General features: G+C 37.2%; 1 protein-coding gene across 9 annotated transcripts in view; it reads left to right on the plus strand.

The window, feature by feature from the left end:
* Positions 1-3,320: 3,320 nt before the first annotated feature.
* The window catches only part of aff4 (AF4/FMR2 family, member 4), a 29,022-nt gene continuing 9,300 nt past the window's right edge, over positions 3,321-23,042 (plus strand). For 4 of the 9 annotated variants that reach the window (XM_066716964.1, XM_066716968.1, XM_066716966.1 and 1 more), the window contains exons 1-8: positions 3,322-3,568; positions 16,299-16,378; positions 18,323-18,449; positions 20,464-21,231; positions 21,612-21,656; positions 22,218-22,304; positions 22,656-22,692; positions 22,830-22,875. In XM_066716964.1, coding sequence (XP_066573061.1) covers positions 18,327-18,449; positions 20,464-21,231; positions 21,612-21,656; positions 22,218-22,304; positions 22,656-22,692; positions 22,830-22,875 — 1,106 coding nt within the window. In that variant the 5' untranslated portion in view covers positions 3,322-3,568; positions 16,299-16,378; positions 18,323-18,326. Of the gene's footprint in view, positions 3,569-12,423; positions 12,634-16,298; positions 16,379-18,322; positions 18,450-18,498; positions 18,572-20,463; positions 21,232-21,611; positions 21,657-22,217; positions 22,305-22,655; positions 22,693-22,829; positions 22,876-23,042 lie in introns of those variants that run through there. The other 5 variants (XM_066716971.1, XM_066716965.1, XM_066716969.1 and 2 more) reach the window with 5 other exon arrangements.

Consider the following 23,042-nt stretch of genomic DNA (forward strand, 5'->3'; position numbering starts at 1 on the left):
AATAACCTGAAATGGTACAAAAGTAAGCAGTAAACTGCCAGAGGTTATAAAAAAAAGTTTAGGTTACCAAAAACTCAAAAATAATGTACATTTCAGAATTATATACTGTGTTACTACACCCTCTTAAGCATTATTTGGCAGTGTTTTGTGCAGCTCCTGTGCATAGACGTTACTATAGTTACACCTGAAACCACACCCTTCGAAGCAGCTGAAATAGATTACTATTAAAGTTCACACATGAAAAAATCTACATGACTCTTACAGAACCTTACATTACCTCCAAATGGAGAACCTCTCTGGGTGGTGATGTCACTTATCCACAGAGATGAGACCAATGCTCCTGTAGAAGCTCAAAACAGCATGTGAGCATTGCTATGGAACAAAATACAGAAGGTATCACATATTAAGAGCAGTGGACAAGAGAAAGTCAATTCAGCACTACAGGTATCCATGATACAAATGTATTTACTGAAGTGGCAGAACTGCAGAAAGGCCAACCCTTGCCAACTTCAACAGCAATGCAGCCCAAACAAGTAACTCCTGCATTATTGTTCCAATTGAAGGTTTGCCATCAAAGCACAGTCCCTCCAATGCAGGTGGAATCTTGAGTTAGACATGCACTTAAGAACTTAACTAGTTTTAATTAATTAATTGCTCCCTGTAACACTTTCTCTCCTATTCTGGAAACCTGAAATCAAATATGTTTGTATTTCAATTTACACCAATCAGCCATAACATTATGACCACTGACAGGTGAAGTGAATAACACTGATAATCTCGTTATCATGGCACCTGTCAGTGGGTGGGATATATTAGGCAGCAAGTGAACATTTTGTCCTCAAAGTTGATGTGTTAGAAGCAGGAAAAATGGGCAAGTGTAAGGATCTGAGCGACTTTGACAAGGGCCAAATTGTGATGGCTAGATGACTGGGTCAGAGCATCTCCAGAACTGCAGCTCTTGTGGGGTGTTCCCGGTCTGCAGTGGTCAGTACCTATCAAAAGTGGTCCAAGGAAGGAAATGCGGTGAACCGGCGACAGGGTCATGGACGGCCAAGGCTCATTGATGCACGTGGGGAGTGAAGGCTGGCCCGTGTGGTCCGATACAACAGACGAGCTACTGTAGCTCAAATTGCTGGGAAAGTGAATGCTGGTTCTGATAGAAAGGTGTCAGAACACACAGTGCATCGCAGTTTGTTGCGTATGGGGCTGCGTAGCTACAGACCAGTCAGGGTGCCCATGCTGACCCCTGTCCATTGCTGAAAGTGCCTACAATGGGCACGTGAGCATCAGAACTGGACCACAGAGCAATGAAAGAAGGTGGCCTGGTCTGAAGAATAAAGTTTTCTTTTACATCACGTGGATGGTGTGAATGTTCTGTTGGGGAAACCTTGGGTTCTGCCATTCATGTGGATGTTACTTTGACACATACCACCGCCCTAAGCATTGTTGTAGACCATGAACACCCTTTCAAGGAAACGGTATTCCCTGATGGCATTGGTCTCTTTCAGCAGGATAACGCGACATGCCACAAAGCAAAAATGGTTCAGGAATGGTTTGAGGAACACAACAATGAATTCAAGGTGTTGACTTGGCCTCCAAATTCCCCAGATCTCAATCCAATCGAGCATCTGTGGGATGTGCTTGACAAACAAGTACGATCCATGGAGGCCCCACCTCGCAACTTACAGGACTTAAAGGATCTGCTGCTAACGTCTTGGTGCCAGATACCACAGCACACCTTCAGAGGTCTAGTGGAGTCCATGCCTCGATGGGTCAGGGCTGTTTTGGGGGCAAAAGGGGGACCTACACAATATTAGGCAGGCACTCATAATGTTATGGCTGATCGGTGTATATAAAGTATGTTTTATAGACTCGGACAAATATTGTCCTAGGACTCAAGGTACGGTGACATTAAACAACGTATATCTTTTTCTGTATTATGTAACCCCTTTTTTTTCATTTCTTCAGTGATTTATTTTGGTTCTCACAATTTTCAAAATGAGTCAGACACTTCAGACTGTCTAGTCATCAAGGGCGGATCTGGAACAGGCATCATCAATGTCTAGCACTAATTCAAAGCTTTTTTCACTTTACTATCCACAGTCCCTGTGCATTACAGAACATTCACCCGTGGGACACACTACATACTCCACACTAGTCCCGGTAATTGTTTCTGTATAAGGATCTTCTCATTATGATTTCTTTGCAGTTTTTGATCAGATTTTGTCTAATTGCTTACATTTATGGAGAGAGTCCTCCCATATGACATATCTGGTAAATTATCAATCAGAATTAGATCATTTTCACTGGTACTGGTAGCAAACCAGCCTTATTCTTATTGATATGTTTATGTACTGGGCTGCTGCGTTTCTCCAAGGGGATTCACCTTTCAAAACACAACTGGCTTTAAGTAAAGTAACACTTCACAGAAGATAACAGTTGAAAGCAAAACATGAGCACTCCTCATAGGATGAACATAGTAGGCTGCAAAGAAAAGAAGGTTGTTCTGTTCATCTTGCCTATCTTTCTTGACTAGATAATTAATCGCAGTATTTCACCCAGCCGTGAAGGAACCTACACTGTCAGTTTTAACCACATGCCCAAGTGGCTTCTTTTAGACCCCCACAAGAAGTGCTTCATTCCCAGCTTTTGTCCTCTGGTCCCCCTGTCATTGCTGATCTTAAATATATCTTGGGGTTGACTTCCTCCCATTCAGGATACTGGATTCTGAAATCACATTCCCTCATAATCTCAACTGTTATGAACAGGTGAGTTTTAAAATTAAAATAAACATAGTCGCCTAAATATTGGTTGTTATCGTCTTCCCTTAATGTGTAAGAGCTAATACGAAAGGTTCATCATTACCCCACAACTATAAAAAGACTCATCAATTTCTAAATATATAATTGCTAAAGATAGTTTCTTATCTTCATACAAATGCCTAGGTGCTTAAAATAATTTCACAAGTGAGCGAACCACCGACACCGAAATCATGTTCTGCAAATCCGTTCCCACCGCAACGCTGCGAAAGCACATGAGTCGCCTACTCGTAGTGCAGATTTCCGCAGTTCTGCAGACAGCTGCACCATTCCCGCGATTCCATTGGTCAAGCAACGCGGACAGGCGCAGGACTGCGGATATCTGCGATACACGAACGCGACGGTCGTAGCGCAGATGCCGGCAGCCCTGCACGGATCTGCGCTGCTCCACCAATGGGATCGCGCTGTTCCGCAGGTGGCTGCCGCCGCACTGGCACAGCGAGGTCACATGACCCTCTGCAGCAGCCGCGGGATCACGTGACGTGGCCGAGCCGCCGCTCCAGCTGCTCCTTCAGTGACGGCACTGAGCGCTGCGAGTGCATTGTACAAAATGGACAGAGAAAACGAAAAGGGCCGCTTTTCGCTGGTAATGTAGACTGTTGTAGATCGAGGGGGGAAGGAAGGCCATCTTTTAATCTTTATTCTAATTTTATTTTTGATTGGGTGCGCTTTTTTGTTTTGAGCTGGAAAGTGAAAAAGACAAAAGGCTTCCCAATAGAGATGGTTTGGGCCTAAAGAAGATAGCAGAGGTAAGCGGATTAACTTTTCAATAAAATGTCACCCACGTCCCTTTATCTAATATGTTATTTTAAGTGACATACAAGCAACAGCAATACAAATCAAACAGTCTTCGTCACGGAAATGTACAATTAGAGTATAATTAGGTTTTCCATTGTAACCCTGTGTAAATGCATTAATAAGGTGTTTTTTTTTTGGTTACATATCTAACCCCTGGCGAAGCTAACCATCTAATTGAGATCCAAGTCATTTATTTATAACCAAAGCCAAGTGTGGTGTATAGCTCTAACTAATATGAGATGGGTCGAAATATACTTTTTTGTGTGTGTTTCCATCAGCCACTTAATATTATTACATACTTTTCCCAGTTGAGACGCACTGTAGCAAATATTTGTTTATTAACATGTTTATTATGAATGGGGGCATTAACAGTAATGTGTCAGTAACTGTAGCTTAGCCAATGTATCATAGGAGACTTTCTCTATAATACAGATCGTTTTAGAGAATGAAATCATGATGTATACCCCCGAAGACTAAACTGTTAGTGTTACCTATAATGTACAGTAGTCTGGTTGACAGTGTTATGTTATGTATTGTGGTGTTATAGAATTTGATTGTATAAATGTAATTTTAACCACTTCGTTGCTTGGGAATGATGAGTATTTATGTATTTTTCTTGTGTATCTGTCCAATTGCTGTGATCAGTAGTGATGTCAGTGCTTTGTTCTCGTCACTGCTACGGCGATGACTGGAGCGACCCGTCTAAATGGGCCATAAGGATGTATGTTTTTAGTAAATGGCCCTATTCACACACGATTGATGGATGACATAGTTCGCTAAATATATACGAGTCAACCCACAATTCATCGTCAATAACTTGGAGCTGAAATCGAACCCTCTGTGCTCATTGTTTTGCTCAAATAAAAAATACATTTCTCACGATGCTACCATGTAAAACAATGTTTCTGCCGGATTGTAATTATTTGCACCCATGAATGAAGGTATTTCTCCATTCGCATAATGAAAGAAGTTCAAGTCCGTCGTGTTTTGTCCTGCAATTTTCACTGTCATAGTTGTGATCAAGGTTTAGCGAATAACAGGCTAGACATTTCCGTCGGTATTGGGTAATTTCCTTTTAATTATTTGCACAGCACAGTGGCTTCATTGCAGTACTGGATGCAGCTTCTTTACATTAAACCATTTACCAAGTGTTTAATAACTATAATGGCATTGGTAGTTAATGCTGCAATGGATACAGATGGATAATAGTCACACGTTTATATTAAACGTACCCCTTACGTGGATATGGATATCTGGATATGAATGCCAGACAGCAGCTGCACTTAAATGTTGGACATAATTTGATTTTGACGTGTTTTATTATTTAATTTGTCACAAGCATTTTTTTTTATTTTACTTCTGTTTGAGATCAAATTGTCTGCAGTGACATTGAAGGAGATTTCTTGGAAAACGCATGGCTACTAACAAAGGAGGCAGTTAATGTATCACAATTATTATTTGTTGTGTAGTAAAATTATGATTACATTAAATGTCAGTGATTTCCATTTAATTTAATATGTTCTGAGCTCTTGGGTATAACAGATTAAGTGGCCTAAAACTTGCATGACAATGATAGTTGTGTTGTAAGGCAATAACAAAAATAATTCCCCAAGTGGCCTTGTTGGAAAATACATTATTTTGTAACCCTGACTGTGGAGATGATGCCAGATACTTTTTGTGTCAGGCTACTTTCAGAACTTGGGAGTATACCTCCAGTATATTTTGAGAGAGATTATTTGTGTCTGCTTGTTTACAAAAATGCTTTTTTAGGAGACCCTGGGCATGTTTACATCTGAAAGGAAAAACACAATTCTGTGGAACCAGCTGACTTGTAGCTGTACACCAGGAAGCCATTTTAAATGCTACAGACGGTGGGGGAGGGGTGCTTATCAGAATTAGTCTTGCTGCATAATTATCAGACACGCTGGTGCATGGCTTTCTGTACAGCAAGATATCATCTGTGCTGTAAAGGCAGCAAGTTGAACCCAAGCAAATTATATTTTTGAGATTGTAATCACCAAACCCCATTCTGTTCTTCCTAAAGTGTATATTGATATATAATTAAAGCATAAGTCTGCCATCCTAATTTAAATACCTAACACTGTTCATGAGTTATAATATGTAACAATAGGAGAGCCCTTTTAGGTCAACTAAAATACCTGGTTTCAGTTACACAGCTGAAAATGCACCCATAGTGAAGTGTGGAAAAGATGTAGTATGTTAGTTGTACCTGTTTGTGTCTGCCAGCCTCTAATTTCCTGTCTGTGTTCTTGCACAATGCCCTTAACTGTTTCTGCTTTTGTGCAGATACAAGAATTCAGGTTGCCAGTTAAGGCGTTAAATGCTTTGCAGGAGAACATTAGTTGTGAAATCCCAGCTAATGTGGTTTATTAGAGAAAATATTGCGTTGGTAAACATAAAGAACATTAGAAAGGTTACACATGCGAGGAGGCCAGTCAACCCATTTGGTAGCGAATAACTGACAATAAAGTAAAAGTTATCTACATTTATACCGTACTTATACTTGAAATACATTTAAAGTAATTTTTATATAATGGGTAACATCAGAGTCTTGTGTATTTTCATATACTTGTTTTATAAATGTTGTAGACTTACTGCATTATAATCTTGTAGTCATACTAAGATGTTACAGGTTGTAATATTTGCATTTCAACCATTCTAGTGGATTCAAATTAAAACTAGATAGACCAGAAAAACGAGATGCTGTCTGCTTTGCATAGCTTACGTTTTGAAAACAAACTTGTAGTGTACTGTAATAACAGCTCTTAGAGCACACAAATATTAAACCTATGTGCTATAACTTGAACAAAAGGCTCTGAAATGGGGTAAGTAGATTAAGTGTTTTTCTCTTTATTCCTATTGGTTGATTGTAATTTTTCATAGTGATTTCGTTACATATTTCAGATAGTAAGCAGTAGGATTAGGGTTGTCAAAAATACTGATACTTCGATACTACTGCAATACCAAATTTCAGAAACGGTTCTGAGCTATGCATTCGTTAATATCGACGTATCGGAGCACTCTACTCGTATAACGAAAATTGTGTGATTGCATCTTTCACAAGGCTTTGTCTGTGCAGTACCATACACATCAGGTGGAAACAAAGAAGAGACAGCTGATGTAACCAATGGACCTTATTCATGGTCCCAGCGAAAACCAGGCTCTGAAAGCATCGGTTATGGAAGTGCGATAAAGAAACATGTATCACTGTTGTGTTCCTAGCTGTGTGAGTGATTCCCTTTATGATAGAAATAAAGCCCTGTCAATTCACAGATTTCCAGTAGACAGACCAAAGGAAAGCCTGGATTATCACAATTCGCCGAGACATTGCACCACTTTTCTGTAGTATTTTTGTTCAGTTTGGTATTGATTGGACTGGTTACATTCAGCGAGCTACAAACACTGCACCCGCAAAATGTGCGTCTCCTTTATAAAATACCTATGTGACGAAAATGAAAAATAAACTTAATATATGTAAAAAAAATGAACATCACACAACATTTTCACAGCAACAACACTGCATTGACATGTAAGTGTAAGTATTTTTCTTATTTTTTTCAAAATGAGCCCATAGGCAACATAAACATGAACAATAGTAATACATTTTACACAATAAACTGTGTAAACTGGTGTAGAAATCGGTATGCACATATGTTAGCAAATCTACAATTAAAAAACAACCAGTTAAAAATAGCATAACATATAACATCTTATGCAATGTGAAAACGCTTTGAAATGGGTTTGACTGTCTGTATACATATAGCTGCATACATCAATGCAGGAACGCACTTTTCAACACTGCAGTGCATTTACCACAGACTGCATTTCAACAACATGAAACATCAACAGGTCCGTTTATGTTGCATTTAGCAACTTGACAGTGTCTTTATTCCATGTCCTCTAGATACTGAATTTTAGTGCCAACAGCAGTCTAATATGATAAATGCTAACAGCAGCCAGCCTATTGCCAGCCGCACCTGATACAAAATAATAGCACATGATGCAACAAGGTCAAGAGTGAATTCCAAAGGAAAGTTAGAAACTTGCTGAGCCGATGAGAGGACAGGCAGATGAGAACTAGATGAAGTGTGATTCTGAAGTGTATATTTTCTGTTATCTGCTAATAAAATAAATAATGATAATATATGTGTAGACATTTAGGTGTTTCAGCTCTCAACACAATACAAATTATTTCACAATGATTGAGTTCATTACTAAGCCCAGATTGTCGGCTTTATTGTATTCAAGCCTACAGCATAAACTGCAGTCCGGTGGCTGAAGAAAGTATTTATAACTTATTACATTCGACAAGTTTACGGCAAACGCCATATAGATATTTAATTCAATTGTTTTGTAACATATGAGAACCTATAAGAGGGAGAATTTCACATACACAGACATATTTACTTTCGTATAGCAAAAGCCCCCAAAATATGCAGCTATGTGGTTCTAGTGTTCACTGATTCACAACAATTTAAAAATAACGTGTATTTACAAAACAAATATTATTGATTCAGCTATATGTAAAGGCATATTAATAATATAGGCCGAGGTAATGCTGCTCAATTTAGTTTTTTATTTTCTGTCTGTCTGCCTTTAAGATTCTTAACCGACATGGCTTTATCTATTAAAACGTAAGTTACACAGTATAAAATAGTTACATTTTCTATACCCAGTATTGATTATTGTTTAATGGATCAACAATGATCCAATACTGTATATCAAGCAAAGGATGATATATTTGTCTGTTATTTGCCGGCCCATTTGATCTGGAGTGAAGATTGTGTATCTTTATGAAAGGAATGCTAATGTATGTTGTGTGTGCAGTTTTTTTTTTTTTTTTGTGGTATCGATTTGGTATTGAAATTGAACTGGTATCATAGTGAAGTTCAAAATGCTAGTATCATGACAACCCTCAATTTGATTGATTTTCATGGAAATGATTAGTAAGCCATAAGAACACAAACACAATGGGGACAGAAGTGAAAATTGAACAATTACTGGTGTATTTTTGCACATATTTTGACTCTACAAATCCAAATATTGAGAAAAAACAAACTTGTCAGGCTTTGGATAATGAAATGTTTCAAGTTTCTGTGCCAGGCATCCTAATTTACACCAAAACAATATTAATTGTGGGGTCCCATGTCATTGTATAGTGCAGGGTTTCACAGTGTAGACATTTATGTAGGTCAAGCTCCAAGTCCCAAAGAGATAAAAAGATCTGTACAGTTCTTATGTTTCCCAGTTCAGCATAATCTTCTTCATTGCTGTCTTGTACTGTCTGACTGCGAAGCAAACTACAACATCCCTCCCACCCCCATCTGCCCGATTATTGAAATTCCCAAAACCAAAAACGTAAAATCAAATGCAATACACAGATATCCGAAGCTGTGGGTGTGCAATTGTGATATCTTAAAACTTTCCTGAGACAGTTCCAGTTAGTTTGGGGAACTTAAAAAAAAAAAAAAGATATTTGTACTATGTTTTGTACTTTGTTTGTACAGTTTGAATCTGGAATTTATAGCCTGACTGGTTCCTGATAGCATCTTGGCCTGTATTTATTCCAGTTCTTTTGATGTACTCTGAAAATGAAGCTTTGTTTATACATGCATGACTTTAAGTATATCAATAACACAAAGCAGCATTTAAAGGGTTACGTTTTATACTGAATTTACATGAGTGAAGGCACACATCTGCCAATGTATTGGTGTGTTAACTTGAAACGGTGACTAGAACTGTCGATCAATAGAAAGTGATTGGATGTCCCTGGTTTAGAGGTGTTAATTAAAGCTATAGTTTGCTATATGAGCTTTATCCTATAACTTGTTTTTTAATTGTATACATGTTTAAATATACAGCAGAAACTTAAAGAAAGATTAGCTGATTTATCATTTTAACACTACAATCCATTGTGTTGATGAAGTGTAGTGTGTATGTCAGGTATTTGTTGGTATTTGAAATATTAATCAAAGAAAAAGGCAGAACTAGAATGACTAGTTTTTTTTTTGTCTTTAATTATCTGGTTTTATGACAGTTTACATTTTCTTTTACAACAATTTAATCAATTAAATATATCTGGTGTAGGGCAGCACCAGCTCGCTTTATCAATCTTTTTGCACTTGTAAGACGCCAGGTTAAAGCTGGAGTGGTTAGTTTTCAAACTAACAAGGAAACCCTTTGCTCTTAGTGTAAACAGTTGTATATTCAGACCACAATGAGTCCAGTTTTAAAAGCTTATGTTGCACATTGCTGATGGCGTTGGTACACAAATAGAGTGAAAGTCTGTCTCAGGGGGGCATTGGTGCTGAAACCTGGGAGGGGGGTAAAGTTTCTATTTGTGGTTCAAGTGTAAGAGATTCCAGTGTTCCAAAAATAATCCGTCCACCTGTTTATAAAGTTGCATGCCTGTGACAGGTTTGAAACTACAAAACCCTTTCAACCACTGGGATTGTACAGGAAGCTGCCGTTGAGTCTTGGTTTAGGGTTGGTGATGCAATCTCTCTTCCCTAACAAAGTTTCAAGCATTAAAGTGGTCTGTGTTGCTCTTTACCTATCTGCTGTTTTCAGTTGCATCTGCTATGACAGGAATCTAGGACTGCAGTGGATTACATGCCTAATGTCCTGTATGTATCAGTAACCGGATGTCTTCCGGTTTATTGGACTAGTTATTAGTCAGTTCTTTCAGAGAAAACATGCATTGAAAGATTACCATTAACTGAGGGTAGAGGTTACAGACAAATTATGGTGGTTCATGTCTGTAGAATTGCAAGAGTCGGGAAACCATGGAGCAGATTTTCTATTTCTAAATCTGTTAACCGCATGTTTATGCTTTTTCCTGCTTTTTTAAATTTTATTTTAATGCACCATGTTATTCACATTGATAAAGCTAAGTACAACCCTTCAAATGTCAACGTCTCTCCTTCATATTTGCATAATTCAGCACTACCTAGGCCATGTTTCTATTCTATCCGTTGACCTCATTTGACTGCTCAGTTCCTGATTTAGATTTGCATTTGGTGCACAAAACAACAATAAATTTGGATCTAATGGACACTATAAAATAAAATAAAACAATAATAATAAAGCAGTGATTCTCCCCATGCAAATAACACTTAGATCTCAAAGCAAATATACTTCCTTTTGTACTAAGTGTGACCCCACAAAGCAGTTTTTCTTCCTTGTATCACCTGCCATGGTAAACCTATTTTTCAGTATTTTACTAGTTTTACAAATTAGGCTCAGTTGTTAAACATAAAGGAATAAACTATCCTAAGAGCTTACACACATTTGGATTACCATCAGCTTGTAATGGCATCAAAACTTCAAGTGGAATAATAGGATAGCCATGAAATATAGAAGCTGACAAATACAAGTGAAGTAAGGTACTGAATAATTTTAATTAGGTGATCTCCTGCAACAAAGGAAACCGTTGCTAAAAAGAATGTGTGTATGCAGTTGGATAGCTTTGTAAGCAGTCTGCCAGTTAAAACCTATTTGTCTTTTTTTTTTTTAATACTGTATCCAGTGATCTCTCACACATTTGAAATGCTTTCCTTCATGTAATTGCTTTTGAATTTAAACTGGAATTTAAGGTATCTGAAAATACTTTGTGCTTTTTGCATAATGTATTGGAAGCATGTGCGTGTCAGAAGCAGTGAAGATGCAGCAGTGTGTATGTAACAGTACTGGACCTAAATTCTAATTAGATTAACTCAATAATACCATACAGGTTAACAATAAGTCATTGGTACTCTCGGAGAACTCCAATTTACAGTATGATTGAGGTAAAATGTTTTTTAAAGTGTCACTTTAAATTATTTGTGATCAGAAATATGTCCCCCTTTCTTTAGCAGCATTTTCGTATCCTAATCAATTTGGTTACAGAGTAGTTTAAATTGCATGTGGGTTTGTTTGTTCTACACATACAGTATTGTAAAGACAAAAACAATGTAAATAGTTATTATGGACCAACGGTAAAACCATGATTAAGTTGATAGACTGTAGAGTGTAAAAGTGAGGTTGGCAGCTATAAGAATACACTGGATGTTTTGCATGATTAAACTATACAGCATCATCCTTGCTAGTTGATCTGAAAACAGGTGCTGTCTCTTTAACGAAGTTTTTCTTGTGTGCCTACTGCGTTGGGCTGCAATGGGGGAGGGCGGTGGGTGATCATAAGGGAAGATCTGATTGGTTAGGCTGTCTTTTTACCCGCGACGTCACACGAAGGAGAGGCTCCCTCTGCTAAAATAACATCTCCTTATATGGCACAAGATGGATTGTTCCACTTCGCAATGGAGGTTTTGGGTTATTTTTTATAGGATCCAATTTTTAATTGCATAATACATTTTAAACAAAACTTGAAATATATGTATTTGTTTTTCAAATATAATGCATGCTTTATGTTACTTAAAAAAAACAAAAAACGTGTTGGTTCAGCTGTATTTGTAACCTGTGGTTTGGGGTCTCTATGCTATCTCGGGATAGTTCTCTTTTACTGCCGGGTCTTTGTGCTTCACTGATCAAGGCTGCAAACACCCCCTGCCCCTTTGATCGTGTCAGCTCCTATGTATCTCAGTTTAGCAAGCCTAGTTTATCCGAAGTATAGGTTTCAAACGTTTCAAAGTTTTCTTTTCCATTTTTTTTGCCTGATCAGTCGAACTGACATTCCCCTTCCCCCTTCACAAAGTAGCCCTCTCCAGTTCACCTATTGTCCCTTGTCACAACACCCCCTTGCTATGTGGTGCAGTGGATTCTCCCATCATGAACAAGCTGAAACCTCCCTAGCCTGTCCTGGTTATTAGATTTATCTCAAAGCAAATAATGTTTGTACTTTTGCCACCTCGTATGTTTCAGTAGAGCACCCCGTTCATTGATCTCGTATCAATATCGACAGGAAGGTGGAATATGAAACTACGGACACGAAAGCTGCTGGAGTAGTACTGAATTTCTCAAATGATTCAGTCTTTTGAGCCATGGCCTCAAAGTCAGGGTAAGCCAGACAGCAAGTTTCATTTCAGATTGTTTAAAACAACATTAACATGGTGAACAGAAAGAGGATGGCTTGTCTACAGCTGCCATTAACGTTTGATCACCGTTTACAATCTCTTTGAAGAGAGAGCTATTTTATTAAGAAAAGCCAAAACACAACATCTTATGAAGTACTTAACGAAACAATCCTGTAACTATATTGTTGTTTTACAGTCATATTTATACCATAGTTTGCTGGTTGTCTATAGTCAACTTTTTTCCCCTCTTCTCCACCCACGAACACAATTTAAAAAACAAAACAATCTAAAATGTAGTTTAGTCGTTAATAATAACACGGTTTGTTTAAAATAATTAAACCTTTATATTAGTAACAAGAATCATACTATTAACGGTATGTTTACTGTTGTCAGTTTCTTTTCCCTGACCTCTCCCAACAAAAAGAAAATAAATTGAACGTATTATTACATTTAAATTTGCTGCTTGTCTTTGCCACAGTGTTGACTATTGTTTTTTATTCCATACTTTGCTTTTCCCTAAATACTCTTATACAAAACTTCAATACCAACTGCAGATCATGCATTTCATTTTGAATTGGTAACTGCAGGAGTACCTGTGAAATTGTTTTTATATGAAACTTCTTATTAGGGGGTTGCTTATAAGTAAATATTGATCGCATGCAGTTGCAATCTCAGTGTTCTAGAAGTTAGCTTGACATCATTTGACAGAAATTGACAGTGTAGTATTACTAATAATCACAGGGCCCAAATAAGGATCTTCTTATTCCTTTATATGTGCTGGTAGGCAAGGGCCTTCCTAGAAACTACCCAGACACTCACTGTCTCAGACTGTGGTTTCCTAGTTGAGTCTCTTGGGGAGGGGTTCACTACGGGGTTCCTGTATTGCAACATGAAAGCATTGTCACAAATGTGAGTTTCAGAAATAAAGCAAAATAGTGTTGAATAATTTATATAATATTAGTCCAAAAATGAAATGCCCAGTGGCCTGTGTTATGTTTGACTGCAGTATACATGTTACACTTCTTTGTATCATTAGGACATATTGCCCAGATAAATTGTGCTTCAGACATGTAGGCCCTAGATGATATTAAACTTAAAGTGGTGTAATGTTTATTAACTTAAATCTATTTATCTGGAAATATAGATATATATTATATATATGTGCACATTTTGTCCTTCTAGCTTGAATAATGTAAATAAGCAAATTGCAATTAATATCAATTTGGAACGAAAGGGAAGATTAAAAATTGTAAATCTATGGAATGCCTCCCCCTTCAGAACCCCCAATTCAGAACTCGTTAGAAACTCAGTGAAGATGTCCGAACCCTACCCTCTAGCCATTCACACGTACTGATATTTCCCTCCTTAGTTGTATAGTAATGAATGTGTGTCCCAGGTGTAATTGAAAATGCGCTGTTAAAATTTAGCTGTTGTGCTTGGTGATGTAATCAAAGCCTGAGATTGTGATCTGCATACATCTTCTGTGGATACATTCAGTTGTGCATTCAGTTTGCACAGAAGAAAAATATGCATTATTTTATGTATTCAGTTTTTATTTTTTCTTGTCCTTTCTCATTCATTACTTCTTCACGGTGCTGTTTTTTTTTTTTTTTTTTTAATATATGAAGCTCTTAATGTACAATATAGCATACCAAATGCTTTAGTAACTCCAATACTCCAAATTAACCATACGGATGATAAACTTTAAATGTATTAACAACAAATGTAAGAATAAGCACTTGTAGTTGCTGCAGCCGAAAGTCATTTTCATAGACTTTCAGAAAAGCACTGCTTCTTTGAAACTCATCAAAGGTACAATACGTTCCACAATCTTAAAACGCCTCATCACACGGAATGAAAGCCATTAAAAAAATGGAACAGAACTTGATTTTCTCACAATGTATTGGAAAGTACAATTTATTGTCAAGTGAGGCTTTGCCAATGTATTCTAATCCTGTGTGCTCTGAAAGTATACCAGTTTATACATACACTTTAAATACTATTTGAAAGCTCCCCTTCATGAATAGTAAACCAGTCTTTAAGAATCTAATTGTCTTCCACACACATTTGCTTTAGTTTTTGTTCATCCTCAACTGAAACTGGTTCTTCGTGAAATTCACCAGGGTGTCTGAAGAAAATGATCATAATGAATCAGATTTACACAGATTACAGTGCCAGGGGGGAGTGAACAGCTCAATGTAACACAAGATTAGAGAGGCCCTATATTATGCAAAATATGCACGGATGTTATCTAATTGGTCAAACTGGGTATTTGTAATGGTCATTAAAAAGTTCCCCATGTAGGCATGTCTTTTAAATGTAGACATCATTCTTGCTAATACCTTCCGAAGGGAAACGTTTGACCGCACCACTGATGAGCCAGTGACTGGTTCCTGTTTCACACTGGGTGCCGGGGGGAAATAACAAAAACCTTTATTATAAATTCAACACACATTTGGGAAACTAATGTTTAAGCAACATCTAATTCTAAAACATGTATTTTAATTGTTAAATAAAGTTAATACACATTAATGCTTAGTGAAAATTACAGCGGGGGCATTTTAAAGGGCAGTGTTGTATGTGACTGATTTTTGTGTTATTGATTTATTGAATTTGGATTGCTCTGTTGAACACTTTTTAAATTAGTTTTTGTTGTAGAATAGGTTTTGCATTGTTACTAAGAATTCCTGGATGAATTTCAGGTAGGCCTAGGAACTGTGCAGCCAGTAACCATTAGCATATAACCTACATCTTATACAGACCTGTTTCACTGCTGTGCTGTGTTACATCAAAGCATGTAACCTTACTCTTAATCTTTGAGAATTGTATTTTTCCAGCTGCTCTGCTAACTTGAAATAGTTTTATTTTGGAACCTAGCCTTTTGGCAAAACAAGGCATGTGCAACTTTGATTGATTAACAATGCAGTGCTTGCTTAGCTACACACCAGTTCATCACTGTGCTTTCTCGGCTCCTTTAGGGTCTACAGTTATATATTTATACATGTATAGCATGATGCATAAAGTATGAACTACTACGCATTTAGGAGAAAAATGGTTTAGCTATTAGATTCTAACCGAGTGTTTTCACCATAGCCCTAACTATCTGACAATCCAGTAGAAATCCTGCTGTATCCACTTAGAATGGCAAAGTAAAGGTAGAAATCTTACTTTACTCAAGTGATGTCATTTATTCTGTTTTTGCCTACTGCTGTTGTTTAACAAGTATTTACTAGTGAAACTTATTGATGGTTGTTTTCACTTGGGCAATAAGAGAAGCTGCAGTAGCATAAGTGAAGTAACACGAGAGACGGTGCTTTTTACAGGTTGTGTATGGTGCGAAAAGTAGTTTTTTCATGCGTTCCCATGATCCGCGTTTCTCCAAGTCTGTTATAGAAATGGTGCTATTTCATATGTATTTTTAAAATGTATACATGTATATTGTTTAAACTGACTGTTGTAATGTGTTAGACTGCCTAATTCAGTTTTCCCCCCTGAGTTCCGCGATTCCATCCGTGACCCATGCAATGCCAATTTTCATAGGTCCTAAATTTGCAGTGAAATGAGTGTTTGAAAATTGAATTGTGTATCAAAAGACTTTCATAATGGTGAGCTCTTTGGTTTCTCCCCCCCAACCCCCCTGCTCTTTCAGATGTTTAAGTACACAAACGCACTGGTACTGACGGAATGCCTTGACGGAAGCCAGTGGCGGACATAGGGCTGACAGAAATGGTAGGCAACTGAATTGATTTAAATAGTCAAGTAACACATCATCTTGTCATTTTATTACACAATGTTTTGGGACGTATGTTGTCATAGAATTCAGTCAGGATTCTGTTACCTGTTTCAAGTGTAAACAGAAATGCTACTATCCACTGAGTACTTTATAGGAGGAGTGAGTATACACAAATATTCTTTAAATATTTTATGAAGAGAAAAAGAAAACAAGTTAAATTAACCTATTAAGGTTGTTTGAAGGCAACTATATTGCTTTTGCTTCTTTTAAGTGGTTACACAAAATAAGATGTTGTGTAGCATTGATGAATAAGCCATGTCCACCACCAGCTGAAGCCATTTTGATGCAACCTTGTGGCCTATTCTAATTGTGCTGCAGTCAGCTTCCTTTACTTCTACTTTGAAAACATGAATGCCTTTAAAAATGAATATAAAGCTGGAAAAGTGTTTGTTTTGTTTTTGTGTGTACAAATTGTATAGATTCTGCAGCTATGTAAAAATGTTAATATATTTATTTGTGGGCCATTTTCCTGTATTTCATTGTTTAGTCAAGTTTTCATGTTTAGTTATGAATTACAGAAAAGCCTTTTGGGGCAGCACACACAATTCTAAGTAATTTTAAGTGAAGCAATGCAGTTAATAAAATATATTAAATTATATAATTTATCATTTAGGCAGCCACACAAACGCATTCAAGTTTTCCTGTTTAAAAAACAATTGGATGGTTTGTATTCACTGGAAACATCTGATTTCCATAGCTAATACAATAATCAAAACTAGTGATTTGAAACGTTAAAAATGTAATGCATTTTAATGTTAGACCACTCAAAAAATGTATTCAACAGTCTTATTCTAAGACTTTAGTGACTTTAAGGGTCTGATTTCAGCTCCAAAGATAATTTCCCCTACATTGTGCAATAGTTGTACACTGTATATATATGTATGTATGTGTGTGTTTGTGGGTATATGTATGTATGTATATTTATATATGTCTGTGTATATGTGTGTGTGTGTTTTGTATATAGCCTATATAGAATATATATATGTGTGTGTGTGTGTGTGTGTGTGTGTGCGCGCGCATTCCACATTCAGTAGGATGTTTGTAATTTTAGGAAAAGTTGTGGCTGGTGCATTAAGAGTTTTAATTGAAGTTTTAGAGAATGTAGCTTATATACCTTTCCTGCAGTGTAATTCTAGTTTGGCAGATACTGCCCTCTTTGTGTTTTGTGCTTTGTGCAGAAGGCGGCTCATGCTAAAAGTTGTTCTTCTAGAAGGAGTATCGAAAGTTGACTCAAGCCCATTGCACATACCTGATGCTATCAGTTGCAATGTGATATTCCCATCCTCTCAGGCAAAGTCACATGAGAATTTTGAGATGATTTTTAAGGGATTGGTCCACTCAGGGGTTAAATGTTTAATACTAATATTCTGCAGCACAAAATCTAAATCGGTTAGACCTATTCCCACTCATGTCCTACTTGATCACATCAGGCAGTGTCTAATCGGGTTTGGTGTTATTTTGTGTGTGTGTGTGTGTGTATATATATATCTATATACACATACACACACCCTTGTTTCCTCCTTCAGGATATATTCGCAATTTTAACACATTTTTGCATCGCTCCTCCATTGAATCTTTGTAAACCATATTATGCAACCCTTTACAATTAGTCTTTTTATTGTGTCCATTGCAAATCAGCAGTGTTTACAGCTGTTGCTTTCAAATCCAACCTAACTGTAGCTTCTGTCCTGCCATTACTGAAGAAGTAGACTACTATTATAGAATGGATCTTATTTTCCTTTTTCATTAGTTTTTTTTAATGTGTTTAATATTTTTATTTGGTCTTACGGTTTTTTGAAAATCTTAGAAGATTTAAGTATTACAAAAAAAAAGCCTTTAAAGTTGTTCTCCACGCTTAGTGACTGTGTCTTTGTTGTTAGCAACATGAACCGTGAAGACCGGAATGCGCTCCGTTTGAAAGAAAGGGAAAGGAGAAATCAAGAAATCCAACAGGGCGCAGAGGCCTTTCCAGCTAACTCCCCTCTCTTTCCTGAACCTTATAAAGTTGTAAGTTTTGTTTGTTTTTTTTTAATTTGCTTTTTATTTTTTATTTCAGTTGTCATATTAATCTCTGTGGTTGATTAACAAATGGCGGAAAAAAACTGGTGCCACTGCTTTAACTTCTTAAAGTGAGTTTGCTTGCATTGTAAGAGTACGTGCCAATGATGTGGATAATGTTACATGGTGTTCTCTCTTGTCAAGATTACATTGCCCCTGCAGAGGTTTCTAACCCATTTTTACAGAAAAACTGGGAAGGTGAATCATTGATATGTCAAAAAGAGCACAGGGTTCATTACCCTTTACTGTGCGTGATTCTCCATGAAAACAAACATTGAAAGGCAGATTTCAGCCTCAGACTTGCAAGTCCAATGTGACATATTCTGCTAAATGAGTTTAAGATGAGGTAAGTGGCTTGTTTTCCGGGGTAGATGTGATCGAGAGCTTTTCTTGCCCACATGACGATTGAGAAGGAGAATTGGCAGGTAGGATATGGTCACGAGGTTAGTCCTTCTAGTCCGGCAGTGTGTGTCATGAAGCATGGGAGGCAGCAAGAACAGCAGAGTTAAAAGGCTGCATTCTCACAGCTCGGCAGCATAGTTACATAGCATGTGTGGTCAGTTTCCACAAAGTAATGCTCTGCCTTGTTCATCCCTACATAATTTACTCTGTTAGTTGAATAGATATATTCTTTCTTTCTCCCTCTCAATCTTCGTTATTGTTAACCTTCTTGGATCTGTTTTATGTCCCTTCGGTGTGTGTGTGCGTAAGAAACAATATATATATATATATATATATATCGGAAGTTTGTTTATTTCTGTGGGAGCACCAGGGCATAATTAATTAACCTTTGTTACAATCACTTCACTAGAATCTAGTCTTCTTTAGTCTCGTTGTTTCATTAGTCATAAACCACTTGTCCACGATGACAGATTCGTTTTTGCTCCAGAATAATTTTCAGCGGAGGGAACCTGATTGGAAGATGTCACTGTATTTAGATTACCTTCCTTTTTTTTTTTTTTTTTTTTCTCAGTATAATATTGAAAGTCTGAAAGCATTTAAGAAGTCTGACATAATATTTCCTGTAAATAGCTGTAATAACCCTGCTGCAGCCAGTTCATAGCAGTTTACCGTTGAATGCCTAAGACGTATGGCAGTAGATGTTAATGATATTAATGATGCACAGGAGTGGCTTTTCTAATTTTATTTTAATGTACACGTACATGTAAAACATTGAATGTGAAGCAAACCCTGGCAAACCATTGATTTCAAATACTCAGGACATTTTATTTCTAAGTAAAATGCTTCAGTACATTTATGAAATATATAGATGGAAATATGTAATGTAGACATATTTTTTAAATAAATTAGTTTTCCCAGTTGTGATGGAGTGATGGACGTAATAAAGACCTGATACAAAGAACAATGATAAGATGAGTACTTTACAAGCACTTCATTCCAGCTGTCACATTTATCTGCAGGGGGACCAAATCCATTCAAAGGTTTAGAATGGCTCAGGAAGCTACTTGTGTGTATGCTAATGGAATTTATGAATACTTCTGTTGTAATCTGCTGAAGTAGCAGACAGTCGACTTGTTAAATCAATTTTGAAAGGTATGCAGACAAGAGTCTGTTAGTGTAGGTCCATCGAAGATACTTGAAGCTGTTGTCATCTGCAGCCTGCTGTAGCATTTATTATTGTAGTTAAGTGGAATAAAGAGACTCCTTCCAAATATGAGTAATAGTGAATTCACTTGAAGATTTATCGCCATCTTACTTTGAGTTTTTACCAACCTGCTGATTTAATTGAGCAATAGTGCAAGGGTGAGAAATAATCAATACAATAGAAAAGCAATCCAGCAATTGTAACAAGTTATTTCCATTACTTTTCAAACGCCAAATGTATTCAGCTTTTCAAAATCGGTGCTCCTTGGTTGCTCTAGTTACACTGATGAAATTACAGACAATTGACCTGTCTTTTACCCTGTCTCTTGTGGTAACGGTAATACTTTTCTTTTTACAGTCCAGCAAGGAAGATAAACTATCAAGCCGCATCCAGAGCATGCTTGGTAATTACGACGAAATGAAGGACCCGATTGGAGACAAAACTCTTGAGAAGCTCATTGTGATCCCCAAACCCACTGTGACCTCTACCCCGGAGGAGAAATCCACCCAGTCATTTCTTGGGGAGCAGCAGCGTGTTAGTGGCACAAGTCAGAGTAGCAAATGGACTCCTGTAGGACCTGCTGCCAGCACCTCCTCCTCTCAGTCACAGAAAAGATCCAGTTTACAGAATAGCCACGGTAGTGGCCAAAGGACTACCGGTAGCAGCAGTAGCCAAAGACACGAACGGGACTATAGCAGCAGCCAGAAGAAAAGCAAGCATGGGTCAGATCACTCCAAATCTCACACGTCCAGCCCAGCCAAGGGTTCTTTGAGTTCTAGTCATTCCAGGTCACATGGGAGTGACCACCACGGCAAAGAGCGCCATCGGTCCAAATCCCCCCGCGACCGGGAAGCCAACTGGGACTCTCCTTCCCGCGTCCACTCATTTGCACCCAACGGGCAGCACTCCAGCCAGGCTTTCCCCCCTTCGCTGATGTCCAAGCCTAGCTCCATGCTGCAGAAGCCCACAGCCTATGTCCGCCCTATGGATGGCCAGGAGTCTCTTGAACCCAAGACGTCGTCCGAGAACTACAGCAGCCAGTCACACAGCAGCAGCATGGGAGAGATGAAGTCCGGCAGCAAGGCGTCTCTTTCCAAGCTTAAGATCCCGTCCCAGCCCCTGGAGGTGAGGGTTTCTTCCAAAGCATGTATTTTTTTATTTTTTTACCCCTTTGATATCACAGTCACAGTGAAATTCATGCCTTAATGTTTTTAATCATAAATTAGGTAGTAAGGGTGTCCACTGATCCGCCCTCCTCTGTGAAACATGTCAGTGGCTACAGGAACATAGTTCTGAACTTTGCTGTTGTTTGGATAACATCAAAAGAGACCAGCTGTTGGTGCATGATGCGTTTCAATATGTCTTTACCTAACTTGCGAACTGCATTTCCAAATAACAAATGTTGTATTAACATTATTAGGTTTTATTCATCAGTCAGTATTTCAAATTAGGCCTAGCTCTAGATTAAAATGATTGATTAATTAAAAATGTTTTTGTTTTTGCAGGCATCCATGTCGGGAGATGCCAATTGTGTGGATGAAATCTTGAAGGCAAGACACATTTCAGAATAACATGGAATATATATATGTGTGTGTGTGTGTATATACACACACACACAATATATATATATATATATATATATATATATATATATATATATATGTATGTACATATATGTATATGTATGTACATATATGTATGTGTATATATGTATGTATATATATGTATGTGTGTGTGTATATATATGTATGTGTGTGTGTGTGTAATATATATATTATATATATATGTATATATATGTATATATATATATATACACATATAATTCTAGATAATGGTGTTAATTATACTTTTATAAACTTTGAACTTTGACGTTTTCTTGCCCTAAGTATCTCTTAATTGTGAACCTTGAATTAGCACATGGTTGACTATAAGTTAACCATTCTGTCTGTATACTGTAAGGGTAAATAATGCAGCAGTACAAGCCTTAACCTTAATGACTTATTAATGTACAAAGTTTAAACTATACGGAAGCCTATAAACACCATACGATTACATTTTTAAAAAAAAATCTCTCTTAACAATCTTGTGGTTTTGTGTCCTTCCTTCTCTAGGAAATGACTCAGTCATGGCCTCCTCCTTTGACAGCCATTCATACTCCATGTAAAACTGAGCCTTCAAAGTTTCCATTCCCAGCCAAGGTCAGAGAAAATTGTTCTTTCCTGTGAAATACATTTGGTTGTTAAGTTACTTAACTAACTTTTAGGTGAATTACCTTTTAAGATGACGACATGTTTACTTAACTTGCATTTAACACACACTCTAGTCTAACAATAACTTGGTTAATTACTTTGTTTTTAAAGACCCCACACTTTGTGTTTTAGTTTTAAGTTGAGGCCTGTTAAACACATCTGATTTTATATATTGTGCATTTTGAGGTATTAAGTCTAATGATCCCTCAGAACAGCAAATGCACTATGCAGGATATTTAATCTGAATTTAAATGGTTTGAAACATTTTTTTCATACATCATCTATCCCTTTCATTCTCAGGATACTCCACATGCACATTTCAGCAGTGGGGCACAAAGTAAGTTATTTTTATATTTTTTTTGTACAGGGTATAATTTGAATTGTATATAAAATAACATTATGTATATTGTGTTTTCTTTGAAAAGAACCAACCTCCTTTTTTTGGAACTTAAAACAGTATTTGTCATATTGCAGAGAGATATGGTTCAAAAGCATCTTCAGCCAGTCATCTACCCAAAACGTAAGTGTACTTTGTATTGTTTTTTCCTTTTCTGTGCTGTAAAATTGTAATCTTCATGTTTCATTTTCCTAAGTGTCCTGAATAAGGCCTGAAAGATTATAGTGTTATTTAAGCTGCAATTTGTCTTTTTACACTTGACTCACTCCTTTTGGAGCGTCCCTAAACGT

This window comes from Amia ocellicauda, chromosome 11 (assembly GCF_036373705.1).
Source record: "Amia ocellicauda isolate fAmiCal2 chromosome 11, fAmiCal2.hap1, whole genome shotgun sequence".
NCBI lineage: Eukaryota > Metazoa > Chordata > Actinopteri > Amiiformes > Amiidae > Amia > Amia ocellicauda.